This window comes from Trematomus bernacchii, unplaced genomic scaffold (assembly GCF_902827165.1).
Source record: "Trematomus bernacchii unplaced genomic scaffold, fTreBer1.1, whole genome shotgun sequence".
NCBI lineage: Eukaryota > Metazoa > Chordata > Actinopteri > Perciformes > Nototheniidae > Trematomus > Trematomus bernacchii.
Genome location: NW_022987662.1, coordinates 3,897,144 through 3,919,574, shown reverse-complemented (window position 1 = coordinate 3,919,574; position 22,431 = coordinate 3,897,144). Strand labels below are relative to the sequence as shown.

At 40.4% G+C, this 22,431-nt stretch overlaps 1 protein-coding gene across 3 annotated transcripts in view; it reads right to left on the bottom strand.

The window, feature by feature from the left end:
- Positions 1 to 304: 304 nt before the first annotated feature.
- slc24a4b (solute carrier family 24 member 4b) overlaps positions 305 to 22,431 on the bottom strand; it is a 36,688-nt gene continuing 14,561 nt past the window's right edge. The window contains exons 3-17 of one of the 3 annotated variants that reach the window (XM_034135691.1): positions 19,098 to 19,174; positions 16,258 to 16,332; positions 16,088 to 16,172; positions 15,892 to 15,995; positions 15,504 to 15,578; positions 15,387 to 15,412; positions 14,905 to 14,958; positions 11,819 to 11,973; positions 8,441 to 8,610; positions 6,596 to 6,731; positions 5,955 to 6,121; positions 5,366 to 5,480; positions 4,505 to 4,617; positions 4,280 to 4,345; positions 305 to 3,527 (exon numbers count right to left, since the gene is read on the bottom strand). In XM_034135691.1, coding sequence (XP_033991582.1) covers positions 3,378 to 3,527; positions 4,280 to 4,345; positions 4,505 to 4,617; positions 5,366 to 5,480; positions 5,955 to 6,121; positions 6,596 to 6,731; positions 8,441 to 8,610; positions 11,819 to 11,973; positions 14,905 to 14,958; positions 15,387 to 15,412; positions 15,504 to 15,578; positions 15,892 to 15,995; positions 16,088 to 16,172; positions 16,258 to 16,332; positions 19,098 to 19,174 — 1,568 coding nt within the window. In that variant the 3' untranslated portion in view covers positions 305 to 3,377. Of the gene's footprint in view, positions 3,528 to 4,279; positions 4,346 to 4,504; positions 4,618 to 5,365; positions 5,481 to 5,954; positions 6,122 to 6,595; positions 6,738 to 8,440; positions 8,611 to 11,818; positions 11,974 to 14,904; positions 14,959 to 15,386; positions 15,413 to 15,503; positions 15,579 to 15,891; positions 15,996 to 16,087; positions 16,173 to 16,257; positions 16,333 to 19,097; positions 19,175 to 22,431 lie in introns of all 3 variants that reach the window. The other 2 variants (XM_034135690.1, XM_034135692.1) reach the window with 2 other exon arrangements.

Here is a 22,431-nt window from a genome sequence, read left to right as displayed (position 1 = left end):
CGCCGGGCTCGGTAGATTTCCAAGTATGCTGGAGATTGGAACAGTACTTCGGCGGCACTCGATGACGTAGTATGCTTGAAATAGTGGCTCGGAAGCAGCTTTACTCGCGATTGAGAAACACCCAGAGTCAATGGTGAAAAGTAATATACTTTGTATGGGGCGTACAAAACCGAAGAAGTGCCCTTCAAACTGTTTAAAACATCAGTGCATGCTGTGAAAAACAAAACAGCACAAGCAGCAGATACATCTATACATGGCTTCATTTAATGTGTTTCAAACAATTCAAGAATTTATGAGACAAATGTACAGGAATTATTTTTGCCATTTTATTTCTTTTCTTCACATTATTGCTTTACAGTAAAATGCATTGGTTGGATATGTCCAGTATAGCAAGACAATACATTCATATAAGTTATACAGATGTCCTCAGTAATGTTTTTATAGTAACTAACTTTACATTAAATATATTTTTTTAATCATTTATTATTCTTGACAAACAACTCCCACGTCACATTGAGCTCACAGTGCATCAGGTCGCATTCAATCAAGAAATACATACCGGTCCTCTCTTGTGTTCAATTGCCATTTCTAACGTGTGTGTTCTAAAGTGTGTGCGCTTATTTCGTACACAGGATTTTTTTATACAATCTGGATTTATGCAGAGCTACGACAAAAATGGCATCTGAATACTAATTATTTTTTTTCCCCCACGTCCAAAAAAAAGTGACTTGGTAACAAAGCTGCGCGTCAGACAACCGGTGAGAACTGTTTCAAGATGAGGACAAAAGAGTAGTGTTTCCCCCCTGCTGTGCCACTCAAACATGGCAACCGGGACATGACCACACAGAGCAACAACAATATACACAAAATAAATAACCCTGCACATTCTGAATCAATTCAAGTACAGTACGGACATTCCTTCCCCAGAAAAAGCATCAAAAAGTAGGTCCTGTTTTTATATAAGACCCACTGTAAGGGTTCAGGAGGAGGAAGGATGTCATAGTGGAGCAGTCTGTAGGCCCTGTGTGGTCAACTCCGTCCAGTAAACACAGCAGTTTGAACCCTGATGGAGTAGCAGCTTAAGGGGGTGCAACCTTTTTTTTTTTTATCATTTCTTTTTTGTCCCTTTAAGTCTGCTCTCATCCATGTCCTTTCAAAAATAACAACGTCCCGAGGGCGGTGGAGGAAAGTCATCCATGCATTCCCTGCTGCTCCTTCAGCTAGGGTTAGTGGAGAGTTAATGCCCTTGTGCAGGAGGAGACAAGAGTGGAGAAAGAGGGGGGGGGGAAGGAGAGCGTGTGTGTAGGACTTCCCTCAGAGCCACAGTTCCAGAAATGTCCTTTGGGCTCAGTTCCTCAGTTTTTACTAAACACACACCTGTGAGCTCACACATCAAGTACTACGAGACAAACCAACGTCACATCTCCGCGAGGTTCCCCCGTCTCTATATGGCAACCTTGCAGGGGCCCTCTGTCACATAGAATTCTTTAAATTGAGATTGCATATACAAGAGCCTGCTGCCAACGGTGTGGCACAGGAATAATTTCGACACTGAAAACACTCCCCACACGCTCGTTTAGTCTCTGCACCGCACTTGTGGACTCCTCACGGGCATTTTTGCATGATGTCAAAATGTCTGGATTGCAGTGTAGCTGCCGATTTTTGTAAAGTGGGTCGGGCGGTATCCATGGTGATGCCCAGAAGTGACGCTGTGGAGGAGCTGCATGTAATGTCCCAGCATGCACTGCAGTCAGAGGCGGGTGTGCTCATGGTGTTAACGAGGTTCCAGTTCGTCCCAAGTGTGGAGAGCCCGGTGTGGGAAACATAGCGTGGGCCCATACTGAGCGCGCACACACACACACACACACACAATTCTCTCACTCACACACACACACAATCCTCTCACTCACACACTCACACTTATACACTGAAAATACACACGCACAGAAGGAAGCACTAGTTGATTCAGAATGAGAGGACGGCTGTTAAAGTGCAATATCTACATGTAACTCAAAAATCAAGAGACCACACCATCGCCATCTGCTGGAGTTGTCCATCTCCGAGTTTCCCTGATAACCTTCGGCTGTGGATGGCACCCCCGCCCTGGGTAGAGGGGCTGAGGTACCCCCTACTGGCCAGAGGGTGTGATAGCAGACAGTCAGTGTTGAGAATCGCCTTGTTTCTTTGCATTTACTGTAAAACAATGACCTCCATGCTGTGGCTGTCTCCAGATGACCACAAGTCACCTGATGATGACGAAAATCCAATGCATCCACAGATCTGGAGCCAGTTTTTTTTTTCTGAAGTTGTGCAGAGGGAAAAGTGGACTGACCCATTGATGAATGAATAAACGCTGGAGTGGAGTCTCCACCAGCAGCCACACACCCCTCTGAGTGGTCAAATCTCCTTACAGCACAAAGCAAGAAAAGCATTTTCAATGTGCAATTTGTTTCAGTGAAAAACAGGCAACGTCCTATATTTGCAACAAGCTCTCCTCCGCACATCATACGAGACAAAACCTTGGTTTGAAAAAAAAAAATACAATATAAAATAAGTGTTTACAAGTTTTTGTGCAGTGCTGCATATGCATAACACCCTCACAGTCATCTGATCTGGACTGTGATATTTCTGGACACAAAGCGTCCTGACAAAATGTCATCTTTTTTTTTTAAGAAAACAAAGCAGATTTGATCAAGCAGATGAAGGTTGAGAAGAGTAGCAGAGAGGGATCGAAGCGCTAACACTATTTGCTCCCTGATGCCAAAGGCCATGCCAGGGTATTTGGGTCCAGGAGGGGGGGAGCTGCCGAGGACAAAGCCCTCCTCCGTGGGGGGAGAAAAAGGAGTGTATTTTATCTTTGGGTGCCGGGGTTACTGTAATTGTTTTAGGAAGAAAGCGAGGAGAGTTCTGTCTATGTGGGGATTTTGGTTGGAATCATACGATTTTTTTCTTCTTCACAGACTCTGGTTTGGTTTGTGGAAAGGCTTTGGAAATGGTGTGTGGAAATCTACAATGTGAAAACAGTGAAAACACACACACCGACAATCAACAGGGGCACTTATGATTCTGAGATCCCCGACATCTAAAGGCATGCTAGATGGGTAGAAAGTTAGCAGGCGCACAAGAGGAAATAAAGACTTTTACTGCAATAACAGGCAAAGCCTGAAGAAATGGGCATTAAGGACCGGCACTGTGTGACAAGAGGTCAAATTAGAGTCCACTCTTACAGCTAAACTGCCTCTTTAGGAAATGAGATTCATATTTGGGAGAAGGAAAGGAGTCTGCAGATAGGTCCAGTATCATTGAAAGAAAAGAAAAAAAATGTTGGGTTGCTATGGGAGCGTTGAGGTTTTGGTATGCGATTCCTGCGCAGTACTCTACTCCTCCATGCACATGGGCAGGTTGACGAAGGTGAACACGTTGTACTCGATCATGACGGAGAAGCAGAGGAAGATGGCGTACAACACCAGCACGTAAATGCCCAGCTTCGTGTCCAGCCTCCACTTGTTCACGTGGATCCCCAGCACCTGCACGCATACAAAATAGGTCAGTGTGGTCATCGAAGTTTAGTCGTTTTAGCAAAGAACTGGTGATAAAATGATGGAGAAAAAAAAGCTGAATTATAGGCAGTAACATTTCACCACTACACATAAAATGCATATTTCATCATGAAACTTAAATCTATAAGAAGCATTTTCGTGTTCATCTTTGCTCAGAGATTACACCACAGCAGTGTTTTTATCTCTGTTGATGTGAAGAATGTCTGCAGCTGGCACACTGGCACAGAAAGCAAGCTCAGAAAAACATGGATAAACTGTAATTTCAAAAACCCATGTTTGTTTGATGTCAAATTGTAAAGTAGGAATATATTTCAATTCAGTTCTGGCCAGAAAGTCAGACATAATTGCTTTAAAATGATCATTTTGGTTTATTTTCTCCAGTAAGAGTGTCCCATTCAGATTGCTTAATGAATGCAGTATAACTACCCACATCTCGCTCTGTTTATTCCAAAAAGAAAAATGTTTAAACCTCCTTTGCAGCAGGGAATATTTCACAGGAAATACAACACTGAATTTAAATGTTTTGGTAAAGCAATTACATCATTTGGTTTAGTCACTATTGTGTAACAGAGCGTCTGTCAGTGATGAGAACAGGGATCTTGTTTTTCTGTAATAATGTACTGTTAATTTTTACTTCAGACATGTCCGGTAATCAGGCATTCTTCCTGGGAGTGGTCAATATGTTTGTATAGCGTAAACATCCTTAACTATTTACTCACCGTGAGGGCCACAGAGCCCAGCAGAAGCACCACAGAGTACAACAGGCCCTTACTGTTAATCATCACCTGCAACACACAAGGGAAAAACAACAATTCACCTGCAGCTCCTGAACGTTATCGGTCAACATCAGAGATAAGGAGTAACTGGATTGTTTGTTTCCTACGCTCACATGCACAAGAATACAGAATAAACATGAGTTTTTGTGAAGAAAACAAGCTCATTACCTCTGATCCATAGCTCACACACATGGTCTGGATCGCCCAGGGAGCCCCCAGTCCCACGAGAATATCAAACACATTACTGCCAATAGTGTTGGACACCGCCATGTCTCCCAAACCTGCAACAAAACCAAAAGTAGTAAGAAGGAGCAAGGGTAAGGACGTTTTTCTTCTATGCTTTCAGGTCAAGTAAACTTATTTTTTCTAATCAATGGTTAATGATTTGCTGTTCTGCACTTTTAGTTATTCACAAGGGCCCAAAGCCTTATTCAGATGCAAGTCGTGACTCAGGACTACGCCATATTGTCGATATATGCAGAGCTGTTTTTTTTTAATTCCAACTCTTTTACATGCATGAGGCGGACAACTAATTTGTTACCCTAGGAACAAAGTCTGCGAGGTTTATCAATTATGGTGTAGTCGCACACATGCATGTAAACGCCATGTGCATGCAAATTGTAGCAATTCCTACTAAGGAAACTCACTGTAATATGTATATGTCCTACTAAAACAACTCCTGTATAATCCATATGATTTTGATTTAGGAAGAATACAATGTCTAAAAGTCTGCATTGGGACAAAGAAAGGGTGGGTGGATGGTATGGACAAAAACACAAGACTTCCTCCCAGTAGATTTATTCTGAAAATACTGCGTGCATGTTCCTAAAGATTTGTACGAGAACTCACAAAAAATGATAACTTTTTGTAGGATATCATACGCAATGTCGTATGAGGATACTTTGCTTACAATACATACAGATACATTTCTCCATCCAAAAGGGACATCCCAGAAAGCACTTTCTGGCTCTCCACCTTGTAATAAATCAACATAATTGCATCTAAAATGTTTCAGAGCGATCGGTATACCTTGCCGAGCGACAATGAGACTGGCTATGCAGTCTGGGACGCTGGTGCCTGCTGCCAGGAAAGTGATGCCCATGATGACATCAGGGATTCCCAGAGTGTAGCCGATTATAGTCACCTGAGACAGATACAGTGTCAGCACTTAAAATTAGCATTATGAATGGCAAAAAGCACATTAAACTTTGCCAAAAATGTCCTTGTTTAATGCTCCGTTACTGACCATCGAACATTTAAACTTCAGTTTCCTAACAGTTGGCTAACGGTTGCTTCCACCATTTTGGTTGTGATGCACGGATTATACAATAATGTGCTAAATTTGACAGTTAGACTAAAATATTGTGAATCCAGGTCTTGATACGGCCTTAATTTATTTTTATAATAGCTTTTTCTGATTTCTAATGGCCATCATTTAATGTTTTCAGATACAATTTGAAGAAGGAATTAAATCGCATCAAGCTTTACGACAAAAACAATTGAAATAGTCAATTACGTCTATTGTAACTAACAGCAGCCCTTGATCCAACAAACACCACATTTCTCACACTCACAACATATGAAGTTCTTGATTGATCCACACAAACATTACACTCACCATCCAGACCATAAAGTAGGAGAAGACGGCGATCCAGACGGTGGCCAAGAAGAAGGAGAGCATGAAGAATTTCTCCCAGCGAGGCTTGGCACAGTTTGGGACGGTTACGAACAGCATGAGCAGCAGAGGCCACGAGATCAGCCACTTCAACCTGCTGCCAATACCCCCTGCAACAGGAAGACGCATTATAACCAAATATCAGCCTCTTGCTCTTCAGTAATATGGTGGAAAAATGTACTAACCTATTTTTTTTATAAAAAGTTTTTTTTTCTTTCAACATATTACATTGATATACACTTTTATAATTAGAAACACTACATTTCCTACACATTTTTCACTTTCAAATCAGGTTTCCCCCTTAGATATTATGAATCTATTTCTACATTGATTATTAATGTCATTCTAAGGAGACCTACTTGTACATTTCTTTACATTTTATAATTTGTATATAAAGCCAGTGACATTTGAGCAAAGACATTAATAATGTATTGCATATTTAAAGAAAGGATATACAGTTGGACACAGATAATGTAAGTGTCTGAAATGTCAATAAGGAAAAAACGACTTTGTTTCCAATATATGTTTAACCCCAAGGAATCCATCCATGTCCACCAAATAATGCACATTAAGTGAATACATACGTGGGATATGAAACGGTGAGATGGTTATGTTTTCCGGCTCCTCTGTGGGTTTGTCCTCTGGCACGTTTCCGTTCTCGATCTCAACCTTCCCGTCGATCACTTGTGTCTCCACACCATTGGCAGCTTGGACCAACTTCTGGCGCTTTCAGAAAAAATAAACTAAGTCAAAGGGCACATGAGAGGACGCGCTTATACTCCGACTGCATCGCTCCAGCCATATTTTGAACGTATCTTTTCATACTGTGTGTGTGAGATAAGGACTCTTTGGGAAGCCTTTTTGGGAACTGATCTCAAACACAAAGCTGAAAAGATTTAACCAGTTAAGCCCCGAGCCTGTTTTTCAGGCCTCAGGCTCGAAAATGACATTCCCAGAACAAATGACTATATCTTCACTTCTAAAAAGGGGTAAATTAATAATCTTTCCATATCTCTGGCCCCCCTCGGTCGATTTTGATGATTGACACCTCTTTTTAACCGTTAGAGCCAATAGAATCGAGGGGAAGTTCCTCAAATCCATCTAAACATTACCCATTGGTGAATGAGTGATGCGTAGCCAGAATGCCCAAAACCGGAAGCTGTCATACACTCTGGTAGCTATCATAGCAGTTGTATGAAAACTCCGTTATTGACATAAATATGAAGATGAATTATCAGTATTCATTTCAAAGTGACACAGACGCATTGGATTAACCTTCAGCAGCGTTTTTATTGTTTTAATGCCATTGAACACAACTTCTTATCAGAAACAGCAAAAGGTAAGACATTTCTCCCGTGTTTGCTCCGTAAAGCTACGCTGTGTGATGTCCGTTTGCTTCCCCTGTCGCGAGTTCTGATCGCTCAGTGATGATACTTATATTTATGGAATCTGTGGAATCTCAGCTTGCTAATCAATATCTTGTTTGTGCAGATCCGATAAGTAATAAGGGTATTTTAACGCGAGTTCTGTGCTAAGTGTGTTAGCATCTTTTCGCTCATGGCGAATTCAGAGCCTTTGTTATTAACCTTGTGTTTCGTTTAGCTAAACATGGTTAATATTGTCTGATAGATGAGTTTCTTCCCGTTAAGTGGGTATGACACATTCATAGTTTGTTAATGTTAAGAAGCCCTCAGACGCTGTTTCTTGCAAGATGTTGCGTCATGCGGGCATGGGGCTTAACTGGAGTTAAAATAAATGAACATATCAACACAGTCTCACAGCATTTCGTGTTATAGTCACGAAATTAATCTATTGATTCGTGTTCACCAACACGATTTCGCCATTTTTTTCGTGTCACACAGAACGATTTTAAAAGCAATGTAAATAATAACAAATTAGAAGGAAAAACACATTTAAAAAAATACAGATTTAAGTATTCTGACACAGAACGATTTTAGAAGCAATGTATTTATATTGGTAGTATGTTTCGTGCCTGCACCAAATAATAACAAATTAGAAGGAAAAAAAGATGACATAAAATACAGATTTCAGTATTCTGAGGCTCTGAGCCCCATTTCTTTTCCTCACTGACAAAAAAACTCAGACATTATACAATTTAACATAAAAGGGATAGGGTTAGGCTTAGGGTAAGATATTGAGTAAGAACATGTTTTTATGAACCACACAGCTTCTGGTCTTCCAAGACCCGACCGGACAAAAAGACGTGTTGCAGGCACGAAACATACTACCAATAGAAATACATTGCATTTAAAATCGTTCCGTGTGACACGAAAAAAAGGTGAAAATCGTGTTGGTGAACACGAATCAATAGATTAAATTAATTTCGTGACTAATAACACGAAATGCCGTGAGACTGGGTTGAACATATCAGTAGCAAATCTTATTGGAGCAACAACGTTCATCTGTACCTCTGTAATGATGAGGCGGCTGGCCATGCGCAGACGGGTTTTGGGTCCAAAATGGCTGGTGACCATGACACGGAGGCCCGCTTCTGGAAACCTGAACTTTGAAGGGCTGTCGTGCATGATCTCGTCCACCATGACCACCGACCCACGGCTGTATTCCTTGGTGGGCTTGACTGAGGGGTGGATGAAGATGATTTAAATATAGAAAAATAAAACAAATGTAGTTAGTGAACCAAATATCAAAACCATGAATCCACCAAACATCGGACAAGCATATGATTGTTTTCACTCACTTTCTATTCGTTTTAATTGCCTCACTGAAGTATATAGACTTTAAAACTTCAGGCAGCAAGAAATATGTACTGTAGAATCATTTTGAAGTCAATAGTGCTCCAGTTTCCTGGGACAAGTTGCTAATGAATATAAATGACTGCTAAACCTGAGATATTTTGTCATATTTTCTGAGTTAGAGCTGCACCAGGCAAGATTTTCATGTCAACACGCACCATTCCCATTACCCTAAATCACGACGTGGGCTCAGTTCGGGCAGTTTGATGCCTGCACAAATCAAAACTTCAGAGTAACAGCGTCCACTAAATAACAGCCTGGATGTCCCGTCTGGACAGGTTGGGATGTTTTCCAAAGCTCTGAAGTTCATTCCTCCTTTGGATTGGCTCCCTTAGCTTTTACAAAGTGACCTAGAAATGGCTGTAGGTGCCTTTATTTTATTTTTTCAGAGATGAGGGAAGAGATTATTTGTGTTTGTTTTTGTTGTCTTGCCAGGAAACTCATTTTAAGGGAACATAATATGAAGGTTGAAAGCATTATAAATCCAGTGTTTTACATCTCGCAATAAAGTGAGATCATCTTCCAAATGTCAACTTCTAAATGGAGTCCATAACGATTGAATTTTACAGATAATTTAATAGGTTTTTAAAAAGTTAACCTAAGAATTGTTTCAACTGATAAAAACCAATACTTTTATGTATGAGATTTTAATGGATGTATTTATAAGGATGTTTTTACAGAAGTTCACCTATGAACACATGTTCAGTCTAAATACAAATTGCATATATTTGCAGGATATAGAATATATTCATGTAAATATGAGTGAGGTTCACAGAGCAGCATAAAAACCTTCCAGTTGCAGCCAATTCAGCTATGGGACCACTTCATAAAAATAACTACAGTTTTGACAGAGTAGCAGATTAATGATCCCAAATGATCACTCCTATTTTTTATTTCACTCTACCCTCATATCATAGAGTTTAAAAATGTGGGAATCCCCCCTGGACCCACCAACGTTGAACTCTTTCCCCTTTGGTATAAGACATCACACACCAGCAGAGTTAACATGATTTCTGGGTACTGAGCTTCAAAAAGCTTTCCCAAATTGCCTGGTGCAGCTTTGAAGTCTGCCTTCGAGTAGTGAATATTTATGGGTCGACCGAGATTGATTTTAAAATGACATGAAAAACATAACCTCCGGCGTCTATCAGTTGACGATGTTAATCTGTGATGCAGGTATCTGACACAGTAAATGTGTGCTCTGACAATAAAACCTATCTCTACATGTTTTATTGATACCCTATAAGTCCTCATTTGCTCTCTGTTTACAATTAACTTTAAGATGCAGTGAATGGGGAATTAAAAAAGTTCTACAGTAAACTTATTAGTTTAACTCGGCCTTAATTTGACTTATTATGCATGCAAGAATGCACATAAATTAACAGTGTAAACAGAGCCGGCATACACATTTCCTCTTTTCATTCATTACCACTTCAGGAGTGAGGGGGTCTACGCCCCAGAGACCGGCAGAAGAAAAGTAGTATGCAAGCAGAAAGAATTGGCACACAGCAGCACAACACTGTTGACAGTAAGCAAGAATAAGTTTAGTAAGGCTAAACAGACAGGCAGGTTAAATCTAATGCAGCCAAAGTGGAAAGGGTTACATTTCACTGATTAGACTTTTTCTAAAAGGTCAAAGGCAAGGAAAGGAAGAAGTGGAGAGTTGCGGCAAAAAGGACATCTCAAAGAGCATGACATTAAAAGATGTTATTTCGAAAAGGCAAATTTAGCCAGACGTTTTTTAATAAGTCTGAAACCCAAGACAACAAAGTCCCCTGACATTTAACTGCATTACTGAAGGAAGATTAAATAACTCTACTTTGCTGCCCCCATTTTAAAACAGGAGCATTTCATTTTGTGCCCCCTGTATGCTCCGATAAGCTTCAGTTGCTTATCAGCCAAGGAAAGGACTTGGCAGCAAAAGAAAAATTAATCGAGGAACATGTAGGACTTACAAAATTACCACAGGACAAAGAACAAGATAAAGGTACATTTAACAAACCGTCTTTCTTCAGGTAGTGCAGTTCATGAGGTCAAGGGACTGAAGTTTTCATTATCTTTGAAAAATGTAGTTCTGCAGAATCATGTTAAAAATAGTTTGACAATTTGGAAAATGTGTTTGTGTGAACTGATGTTAACATTACATAAAGCTACAGCTAGCAGGCAGTTAGCCTAGCATACTGTACCAAAGGAAACCATTGGTGTGAAGAGTGTCCTAGCTTTGTCTGAAGGTGACAATCTTCATAAAAGCACCTCTATAGATCAATATTTAGCATGTCAGCTATTATTTGTTAAATTCATAGAAAAACTGAGACCACTTTCATGTCAGTAGGCTATGCTAAATATGAAGCTACAGACAGAAGGAAATTAGCTTAGCATTGGGATAAGCCTGAAAACGGGGGGAAAGAATTCACATGCTTCTACCAAGGTAACACAATCTCTTTACCATCATTTTAAAGCTCATTAGTAAACTCATTCTTTCAGCGGTTACATTTGTACAAATGTAAAGTAAGGGTAAAGACAATAACCAATTAAAAGCTGTTATGTGTTCGACTTTATCTTATTCGTTACTTTGAGTTATTGTCATTCTAACTCTTGATTTACTAACTTTCACAAGACTCGCTGCCCAACAAATTATCCTAACTTTTACTTTTCAAGGATCAATGCCTAATCTTAACCATTATGCAACAGTTGGCAAATCCAGAGATATAATCTAGACACAACACGGTCTCCCGTCCATATGCTAAACAAATCTAAGAGTGTTATCGGTCTTCTCATCTGTCAGCAAGGAACAAAATTAGCATAGTTTCCAAAATGTCAAACTTTTGCTTTAAGTTAATTCCAGCAGAATAAGAAAAGGAAAATAGAGGTAAATTCAGCAGAAAGGAGCAAAGCTTAAGCCACAGACCCTCTAACGGCGGAAACAACCACAGTCTTCCAGAGAATCAAAGTCAAATCGTCCAATATATGTTTCACTATTCACTACTGGCAGAGAATAGTCTTGGGGTACCCAGCCTGTCTGATTAACCTTACCTGGTGAGAGCAATGGCAATGACGGGTCGTCATCCACAACATAGTCATAACTAGTATTACCGTCCTCCATCTCGCTGCTGGCCGCAGCGTTACCGTTGGCCACGTTCTTCTTCGACTTTGCACCCGTGAAAAATCTCTGCATGCTGGAGTTGAATCTGATAAAGAGATGGAACAAAATCCCCTAAATTAAAGATACTGAAATAATTCAACCCAGAGTTCAAAAGGGGGGGGGGGAAACAAAAAGATAAGGCATTCAGTTTGAAGAAATACTTTTACAACAAATAGGGTTTATGAGCTCCAGATGAAAGGCTGGAACTGAATTGAATACGCAGTTTAATTAGCCAACATAACCAGTTTTTCTTTGTATTTCTATAGTATGAGTTTACAGTAAAGATGGCCTACTTTCTAAAAACCCACATCAGCATTTTAATATACAAACATATGCTGTTCTACATTAGAATAGAAAGTTAGTGTTCCCAGAGGCCTAAGACCATTTGGGGGACATTTCATCAAAAGGGATCACAAACACTAAACACACTTTAATTGCCAGGGTCATCTCAACATTGTGAGAGAAGGGCCATCTTTGCAGGTCAAATTGTAAACGAATGAAGTAATGTGGGTATTTCCAATGCAGCTTGAATGGTTTAAAAGTCATTCAGCCACTTTCAAGATATCCCTGTCTGAAAAAAGAAAAGAAAACCATCTTGCCGCACATTTCAAGGCAGTGGTTTCAATGTGTAGCCCATAACATCTGTACAAGATGTACACGGGGAATTTCAACATAACAGACTCGGGGAAACATTGCCAAGAACATAAAACACTATGAAAGATCTCATTAATGTGTCATATTAAAAGGATATTAAGATGGGCAACATGGGACCCTGGGAACAAAACTCCCCACAGGAGCTGCCCTCTCCCTTCTTGAGGTTATATGCCTTCAAGTGTAAACCTTAAAACTAAATGAAAGTGTATGTTATCTTTTTCCTTCACTGAATTCAGCGTTAAAGGGTAGAAGGTTTTTTTTGTACAGAATTGAAGCCAAAACTGACAAAGGCTAAAAATGTTACTAGGAGTCAAATTGAGGAATGTTGATGCTGTCGATAAAGTTTAAAAATAAATACAGAGCTTTATTCCTTCTTTAACCTCGAATAAGGTGATAAGAAAACATCGAGCTAGCTTGACAAGAGACACTAACGTTAATACTTTACTGTTCTTTATCATCACAGTATCCACAGTGGATATCGTTTTTAAGATGTCAAGCTAATGCTAACAAAGTTATCTAGCTAATATTACCCAGAAGTTCAAATGTGTGCGACATTATCAAAAGTTACTTAAAGGGGACCTATCATGCAAAATGCACTTTTGTACATCTTTTATACATGAATATGTGTCCCCGGTGTTCCAGGGAACTCACCAAGTGTCAGAAAACACAACCCTCTCTATTTTCCTCCATACCCAAATCTCTAAAAAAAGGGGCTGCAACGGATCTGATAAAAACTGATCCAGATTTGAACACTGTCCTGACGTCAGGACGGTGGCGCTACGGCTATTGGGCCAACTCCACCAATCAGGAGGAGACAGCCACGGCCATTGCCGTTTGAAAGCGCTGGAGACGCTGTAGTACATATGCCAGGCCTGTAGATGGTGCTGTTCTCACAGAATCAGCCCTTGCAAAAACAGAGCTAAAAAATGTCAAATTGAGCAAAATGAGGCATGGCTAAAATGCATGATCTGTTTGGTATTTTGAAAAAAAAAAAGTACAAATATGCCTTATATAGGTATGGTCCTACACTATATTATTCAAATATAGCATGATAGGTCCACTTTAAACATTGTAGTCTGAGGACAAGAGACTAAATGGGGATAATTGTATGCAGATAGGAGGAGGGTGTTTGTATCTAATTTAATTAAGTCAATGTTGGGCCCAAGCAATCTAGACTAATGACATCCCAAAACAAATGCTCATTATTTAGGACTCAAAAGCATTAATAGATTTGTTTTACTTTTACATTGTGTCATTAGTTGTTTACCATGGTGTTATTTGTTTTCACAATTGTCAGCACGCATGCTATTTGAGGAGAGGGGAAAGATACAAAAACAAACCCAGGCGCTGGAAGGTCACCTCGATGCTCTGATGGCGCTAAATAAAACCCTCTACTCCATTTTGTCTGGAACAGCTCGTAATGGTCAGCAGATATTTTTGGGAGAGGGGAGACATATGACAGCACATCCTACAGTAAGCACTTCTTTCCTCCAAATGAGAAAGGAGAGGAGGGATCCGGCTAAGCCTGTGCTCTTAGCCACTGAAGAGGGAGAAAGATTAAACTCTTATGGCAGGGAGAGAGCAGACGGCTGCTGAGTGTAACACAGATTACCGGCTGGACAGAGACGTGGGGCGGCATTATGCAGTTTGGACTATGAACACAAAATAGGTTGACTTTGGTGATACAAGCTGAAAGGTGGCGGATTAAAAACAGAAAGACGAGATTGTGGAAGATTGTTATCGAATAATCGTCATAAATGATGCATACCCCAGAAAATGACTATAAAGACACCCCTACCCCTAAGAAAGGCTATAATACACAATATTCAAGTGTTTCATGGGGCAACAGTTTTATAAAATTAAATACAATTTAAACTAAACCAGTAAAACACCAGAAATTGCCAACTGGAGATCTATTCGCAGCATTAAAAACACATTGTATAAATCCATTTGTATAATTTAAATTGAATTATACAAGTTCTGATATCTAGTATGATTGTCAAAGATCCAAAAAGTAGGAAAATGCTATCCCAAATGTTTGAAATGGCATCACAAAAATCTTTCTGGAACTGAGGCTGCCGAGCCGAGCGTTAACATCTGGGAAAGAGGACATGGAAATGAGAAGCTTCCCTCCAGCTGGAAACCCACTCTCCTCTTGTGAAACCTGAGTGCACTCATCATTATCAGCCCACAGGTATCAGTGGGTAAGAGCTCAAGCATCCCCCCCCCCCCCCACGCACACACTCAGGTGGTTGCTGTGGGAACGTGCCATCAGTCAGACGGACTGAATAATCGAATAAGAGACAAAATGTTCAGAACTCACTTCATGACGAGGATGTATCCCATGTACATGAGCACCAGTATCAAACTCTCCCACCTAAAGAGGAAGAAAAGACATAGGATTGATAACATGATAAGAAATACATAGAATATCCAGGACATGTTAGATTACTACAGTGGATAAACCAAGATTTAAAACCTAGAAGTTTTACATTTTTAAGCGAGATTATTCAACTTTTGTTCAAAAAATTACAGGACAATGAGAAATCACAGTGTAACATAAAGCCTGAAAATAGTGATGTCAGTTACAGAAATATAAATTACAAGTTTGCTAACAGTAGCCATCATGATCTAAAGGTCATACCAGACAAGCAAAATCATTGAATGTGAAGAAAGGGTGAGTTGTATTGCTTAAAATGTAAGCTCATAAATCATTAGAAGAGACACATTTATTTATTTTTGAAAAGTTCATGGTCTTGCTCAAAATGTGGACATATTTACAGAATAACTGAATGAGAAACTTACCAAACTATCTTCTCGTCATAGATGAACTGAAAAGTAAAAAGTAAACATTTCTCTTAAATACAAAAAAACTACATTCATGGCTGATGTTAATTAATAAATCCATGTGGTCCAACTTACTGCAATTAAAGCCAAAACAGACAGGATGTAGTAGGTGGAATCCCTGAAAACTGCCCACCAGGTCAGGATCACCACCTGATGGCACAAAAAGTGCAGTGTCACATTTTAGATATTTTATTTATCTGTGGGTATTAGAGTTCTGTGAAGCACTTTGGTATATGATACTATCAAAACACACACAATATGTAAAGTTTACTTCAAGAAACACAGATTTATGATCCGTGAATGCCCGAGAGTTTATTCTACATTTCTACGTAAACCAGTTCTGAGAAAGCTAACCGAAGCAGATGGCTTTGTTCCCCCTAAGCAAAAAAAAAAACTAAAAATCTAAAAATAAACAGCAGGATGCAGCCGGAGCAGGAAGTCAGCCCCTCTAACACACACACACCTGTCCAGCGAAGATGCCGCAGACACCAATGATGCAAAGGATGTTGAAGACGGCCGAGCCAACGATGGTCCCCACCCCCACATCGCCATGGGTGATGAAGACACCTGCACACAGGAAGCAGCAGCCAGTCAGAATCAGCGGTGAATCCAACCATCTGGGAATGTCGGAGTGTGTGTGTGTGTGTGTGTGTGTATACCAATGACGGATGCAAAAAGCTCTGGTGCAGAGCTGCCAGCTGCCATGAAGGTGGCTCCTGCAACATCTTCACTCAGATCTAGTTTCTGCAGAAAAAATAAAGCAAAGTATTTCACAGACGAACCGACAATGTGCGACTGAAAAGATGAAAGACTTAAAACTCCCAAGTACCTCACAGATTTTCTCCAGCGCTGTCACAAAGTATTCGTCGCATACGATGGCGAGGGCGAGAAACATGTAGAGAGCCTAGAGACAGAATCAGCTGAGTTACATTAGAAGTGCAACTATGTGTGTGTGTGTGTGTGTGTGTGTGTGTGTGTGTGTGTGTGAGACAAGGGCAAGATGGAATGTGTGTGTGTCTGTGTAGATACATCCCAAATCAGCAGAAATTAGCTGAGTAAATAGAGCCTTGGCAGAGCACAATGTTCTCCAGCTAAAGGACGGATGAAGGGGAATCTCAAAATGCGGCACCCAATTAAAATAAGCCTGCATTAAATTCAAATGTCAATTCAGAGATGGGCAGTTTTCTCTTACAATTTCTGTCAGGATAGATGTGGGTGGGAGGCAGCCTATTTCAGTAGTTGAGGCAAGATCTATAAATGATAGATCAGCTGTGACATCACTATGGGCAGCCAGCAGCAGTGCAGTGCTCTGCTCTATGCTATCCACAGGGGGCAGTGCAGGACTGCAGGATGATCACACCCCCCACACAGACTTCATCTCACTCCTCTCATCAGTAAGAACTCATATTTCAGTGTGGAACATAGAGATGGGGACACTTCAAAATCAGTTTGGACAAATCTTCATTTCCTGGTTATGCATTCACTAAAGCACTACAGTTAAGTACATTTTAGAGGTACTCGAGTAGTTCCTTTTCGTGCTACTTTATATGGAAATATGGCACCTTTTACTCCACTACATTTATTTAATAGGTACTACTAGGTACTTTGTAGATTTGGATTATTCTGAACAAAATATGAATCAACTGATAAATGATGAAGCATCCTTATAAATTAATCTACTCAGTATATGACATAATATAGCCACACATTTACAAGCTGCAACACTGAAGCAATGTACATATTAATGCATCAGTAATTATTATCATACAGGCACAATTATTCTGAAATAGACCATTCTGTACAATGGGTACTGTTACACATGTCGTTTTTTTATCCTTAATCTTTTAAATGTATTTAAAGAACAATTATAATGCAGGACTTTTACTTTTAACAGAGTATATTACCTCCCATCATCCAGTATTTTGTGAATACTTTTCCCCCCTCACCTGTCACTAAGAAGTTCTTCAATCTTAAATTAAAACCACAATTGGGCACAACAGAAAAACAATACCGATCATGATAATGTTGGCGATTATTGAGGTTTAGAAATAATTACACATAAGGGAAGGATAAGTACTGCAGGTCTCTCACCTCACAACTGCCTCCCACTAATGTTTGGAAAATTGTCAATGCAATAAAAAACTATTAAGATAAAGTTTATTGTTGGTGCCACCACTGAGGCATGTCCTTTATATATATGTTGTTTTTTGCAGTGCAAAAACATAACACCCCCTCCTACACTGTTTTTAGTATAAATGGACTGTACTTATATAGCGCTTTATCCAGTCTTTAAGACCCCTCAAAGCGCTTTACATACTACATGTCGTTCACCCATTCACACCCATTCATACAGAGCAGTGTACCTTACTCTAGGAACTAACATTCACACACATTCACACACCGTTGGCCATCGGGAGCAACTCAGGGTTAAGTATCTTGCCCAAGGATACATCGACATGTTGGCTGCACGGGCTGGGATCAAACCCACAACCTTCTGGTTGAAAGACGACCGCACTCCCTCGCAGCCACATAACATTCCCTGTGTTCCCTCGCTGAGTTGCAGCAGATCCATTGGGGCAAAAGTGAATACATTTTTTACTTGACAGACTTGGAAATTCACAATACATGTTTGTAAATTTCAGCATTTCTGCCAGAGTATGAAAAAGGCTTTGAAACCTAATTTCATGCTTGGAAATGTAAATTTTTTTAGTTTCTGGTCAAAGTTTTCTGAGTAGGATTTGTTGTGTTAGGAGAGCCTCAGGACCTCAGCATGTTTTAAAATACTGGCTACAGCCCTGAGTTGTATTTGACTAAGAACCTTTCTTAAAGCCAGTTAAATCCAGCATGAAGAACAGCACCTCCTGCTGAACAACACTGAAGAACCCCGTTGAACTCCACATGCGCCTGTGTGTCTCCATGTCAAGTCAGTGGAGCTTAGCATGGCTGAATGTAGACAGTAATAGCTTCTTCTTTTTTCGACGTGGGGAAGCAGCTCATGCAATATAAATATTGGACATTTGCCCGTCCTGGGCCTGTTTTCAATAAGAGTCTGTGCATTGTTTTAATGAATCATTCTTAAATTCGAGCTCTGACTAAAAATACTATAACATCAGAGTAGCACACACAGACACTCATGAGTTAAAGCTCTCCTTTGAGAGAACTCGGCACTTTATGACCCTCGAAACTGTAAAATGAAATGAATGACGTCTTATAGTTTAGTTGTTCTGATACTTATTTAATCAGCTGATTTTTATCTAGTGCTTCATATTTTACCGATTTGCATTTAGGTCTTTTTTGCCTACTTTATACCAAGCCCTATTAAATGTAGTTGTGCCTTGGCTAGATCAATTCAAGACACATTAAGGGAATATGTGAATAAATATTCTAAATGCACTTACTGAGCTATTCCAAGAGCTTTTGGCCAGATACAGCCATCCTCAGCACACATGCATTATACCAAGGACAAGAATTAACCCCAACGTTCCAAGTACTATTAAAACAAATACCCACTTTTCTTACATACATCTTTCTCATGTGTGCATCATTTGAACATTAAAAATGATCTTTACAATCTTGCTGAGAAAAAACTGATACCTTAAATCCACCTGCAACCATCTGAGCTCTGTGAGAAGCAGCAGCTTTATAACAAGAAAATAAAACTTTTCTTACCGCCAAGATGTGAAGTGCAATGGCCCCCTTTCTGCGTTCATCAGTGGTGAAAAGGTCACTGGGGAACTCGTGTACCGCTGAGGAGCAGAAAGGAAATGTCACGGTCACAACACATCAGCGGTATGACAGCGAGGTACATGTCCCCAAACCACCCAGAGAGGATCGAATAAACTTCAAGGTGGGTGTCAGTCTCAGAGGAGCAGGCCTGGGGTGCCCTTTTGGGTAAACAAGCTAACCAAAAAAAAAAACTCTTGGTCGTGGTACCTATGGGAGCCTCATCACTGCTCTCCTTGTTCTGTTTCTTCCCACTGGATTCTTGTATACCTCAAAACAGGGCACCACAGCAAGAAGGGGTCAAATGCAAATTGAACAGCAGCCTGTGATCATCATCCAAAAAAGAAAACTGGAACCTGAGACAACATCAGAGGCTTTGAATTTTCAAAGGCCTGAGATGGATCTGAATACTTTTTGTAAATCATCTTCAGTCCCACGACTCGACAACAAATGACTTTAGACCCTGTTCAAGGAATAAAGGAAGGAAAAAAATCTTCAAAAGCAGATGTAAAAGCTTTGGCTATATTAAGAGCCTGAAGTCATACAGAATTAAAAGCAAGCAGGAGGAAAACCATCCCATGCTGGGGACTGATCATCCAGAGGTGCAGCTGGAACACAGTGTGATTGTGGTACCAGCATACGGATCACATCTCTGGGAGCGCAGCCTCCACGGTGCACCTGGCTGGGGACAGAAGCTGGTCGTCTTTCGACATCTGCGGCCAAATCCGCCCTGTTTGTGTTGGGCAGGAGCTGTGGGCTCATATCTTGTCTGTCCTTGTAACAGGCCTGCCACAAAACTAGCATAACACTTACACAAGCTAGCTCTAAGCTACAGTTAGCCTTATACTACAGGGAGAATAAACTATCCAACTGAAGAAAAACAACTACTGTAGACAAAAGAGTCTACAGCATGGATGTATGAAGAGGACTTCTACAGTCATAGCTAGCGGCTAATTTAGCCTATACTTAGACGTAGTGGTGCTTTGAGCTAAATGCTAATGTCAGCATGTCACAATCAATGAATATTTTTGCAGTGTTTTACAGATACAGTTGTGAGAGTTTTGTAGTTTAGTGGATACTTTCACAGTTTTAATATATTTTTTATATTCACCCAGAGTTCAACTCACACATATTTTCTTTCTTTTGTTGTGTAGCCTACTTTTCTTTTGAAGTTTCTGTGTTGGGTTTGTAGCATCCTTTGCTGTCTGGCCATCTGTACAGTATATATAGGGCTGTGCTTTTTTACATTCTGTATATCACCTTGGTAAGAGAATGCAAATAAGGTGCACACAACGACAATAGGCCCTTTCTCACTGCGGAAATTTGGACTTGCCAAAGTAGGAAAAGCACAGGTGTTACTAACAACACTATCAATGGCTTTCTTTTATTAAAGTGAGAGCCAGTATGCCTTACTAGGAAACCGAACTCATGAGCCAAAGTGGATTTCAGCCATCATTCATGTAGCTACCTACACCTGTGCTCTCCCTGCTGTGAAGTCAAAAATATCTTGTGTTTTTGACCATGTTTATCATCTTAATTAAGTGCGTTAGCATGCTAACATTTGCCAATTAGCAATGCACACAGAGTCAAATTGTGGCTGTCATTCATTGGTTTGGTCATAAGCCAAAGTATTTTACCCAAGGATGGCACCAAATTAAAGTGGATCACCAAAGTAGTCATGAGAGGGACATAACTCAATATGCCAGATTTAAATAGCAATGAATACTTGTCAACAGTGCTGACACTACCACGACAGTCAATTCATCCTTTGTGCACTACAAATAGATGAATTTCATGGCAATTTCAACCAACTTTGCCATCCCTAGAGCCATGCAGACACCTTTGCTAAAAAAAAAAAAAAAAAAAAAAGACGGGAGGGATTTTCCGCTTTACCAACTCAAGCAGAGCAGTAAAACAAAAATTATGCAAGAACAAAATGCTATAGTCTGAGCTGGCAGAACAATGCCGTTACAACTGAGAATAAAGGCAAGATTTGGGCCCTTGTCGCATATGGAGTTGTGAAGTGGAACATTGCTCACCTGAGACTTCTCACTGCATCTGTGCCAACCTCCCCACTGCCTGTTTCTCTGATACACAATGGTGTGCACACATGACTGAATCAGTGCTGCATTTGGAACATTGCACAAGCAAATCAAACACTGCACATATCTAGTCCAATCCCACCTAATCAACGGCATGCCTCCCAGATTACAGTCAATTACATCACATATATATGGAAATGTAGTACATTTTGTACCTTCATATGTCATCCAACACATCTCTGCCAGAAATAGCATTAGTTCCTTTGAGTCAAGGCTCTTTGCTCAGTAGTGGTGGGACACAAGTAAATCTTAGGGGATTTGTATGAGTTTTGGCATCTCACTTTAGCACTTAGACTGCCTTTATGACACAGTAAATGACTTCATGCTACTGATTAGAGGACAAAATAGTCATACAAAAAGAGTGAGTAATGCGTTTGCGAAGTACGACGAGAAACTGAAGAACACCTGGCTGACATTGGAATTTTGCTGCAACATTAACGGTCGATGGCGGCGTTAGCTCATTTCATTTCTGACAGGTTTATGTGCTGAATGAAACGTGTTGAAAAGCCGACGGCCCTCAAGCAAAGGCACAATCAATTACAGGATATGTCAGCTGTGCCCTCAGAGGTGACTGAAAACCAACTGATGCCAATACAGTACGCTAAACTCCTACCGATACCTCATGGACAGACAACCATACATTAATGGCTGCTAAAAATATAAAACCATGGGGAAAGTATCCGGTTTGAATTTGCCTTTGTCTAAGCCTTTTCACCTTGCTTCCACGTTATGTAGCCAAACCTGCAGGTCTGCCATGAATCGATAATTAAATGCCATTGACAGCCATATTCTTTGGTTACATGTTCAGCCCCTTGCCACAGTATACAAGCAGGTCTGGCTGAGAGCGAGGTAAAAATAGGTGGTCACAAAAGGTGTTTAAAAAGGCGCCAGCAGAGAGATGACAGACAGGGGTCACCTCCCAGCCCCTGTAAACATTCAGCAGACAGGGTTTGTCTCTTGTCTCGTCGCTGTCGAGGTCAAACCGGACGTGAACATGCTTCTGCAGGCGATTCCCACACAAGGACAGGACGAACACACAGGAGCGTCACAACACACAGATTGCTTAAGTGATGTATCTCAAATGAGCCCCATCAATAGAATAATGTGTAGCTGAGTTGAATTATGGCTCACTCTTACAGAAAATAAAGTGGAATAAAGAGGAGAAGGCATATTGTTAT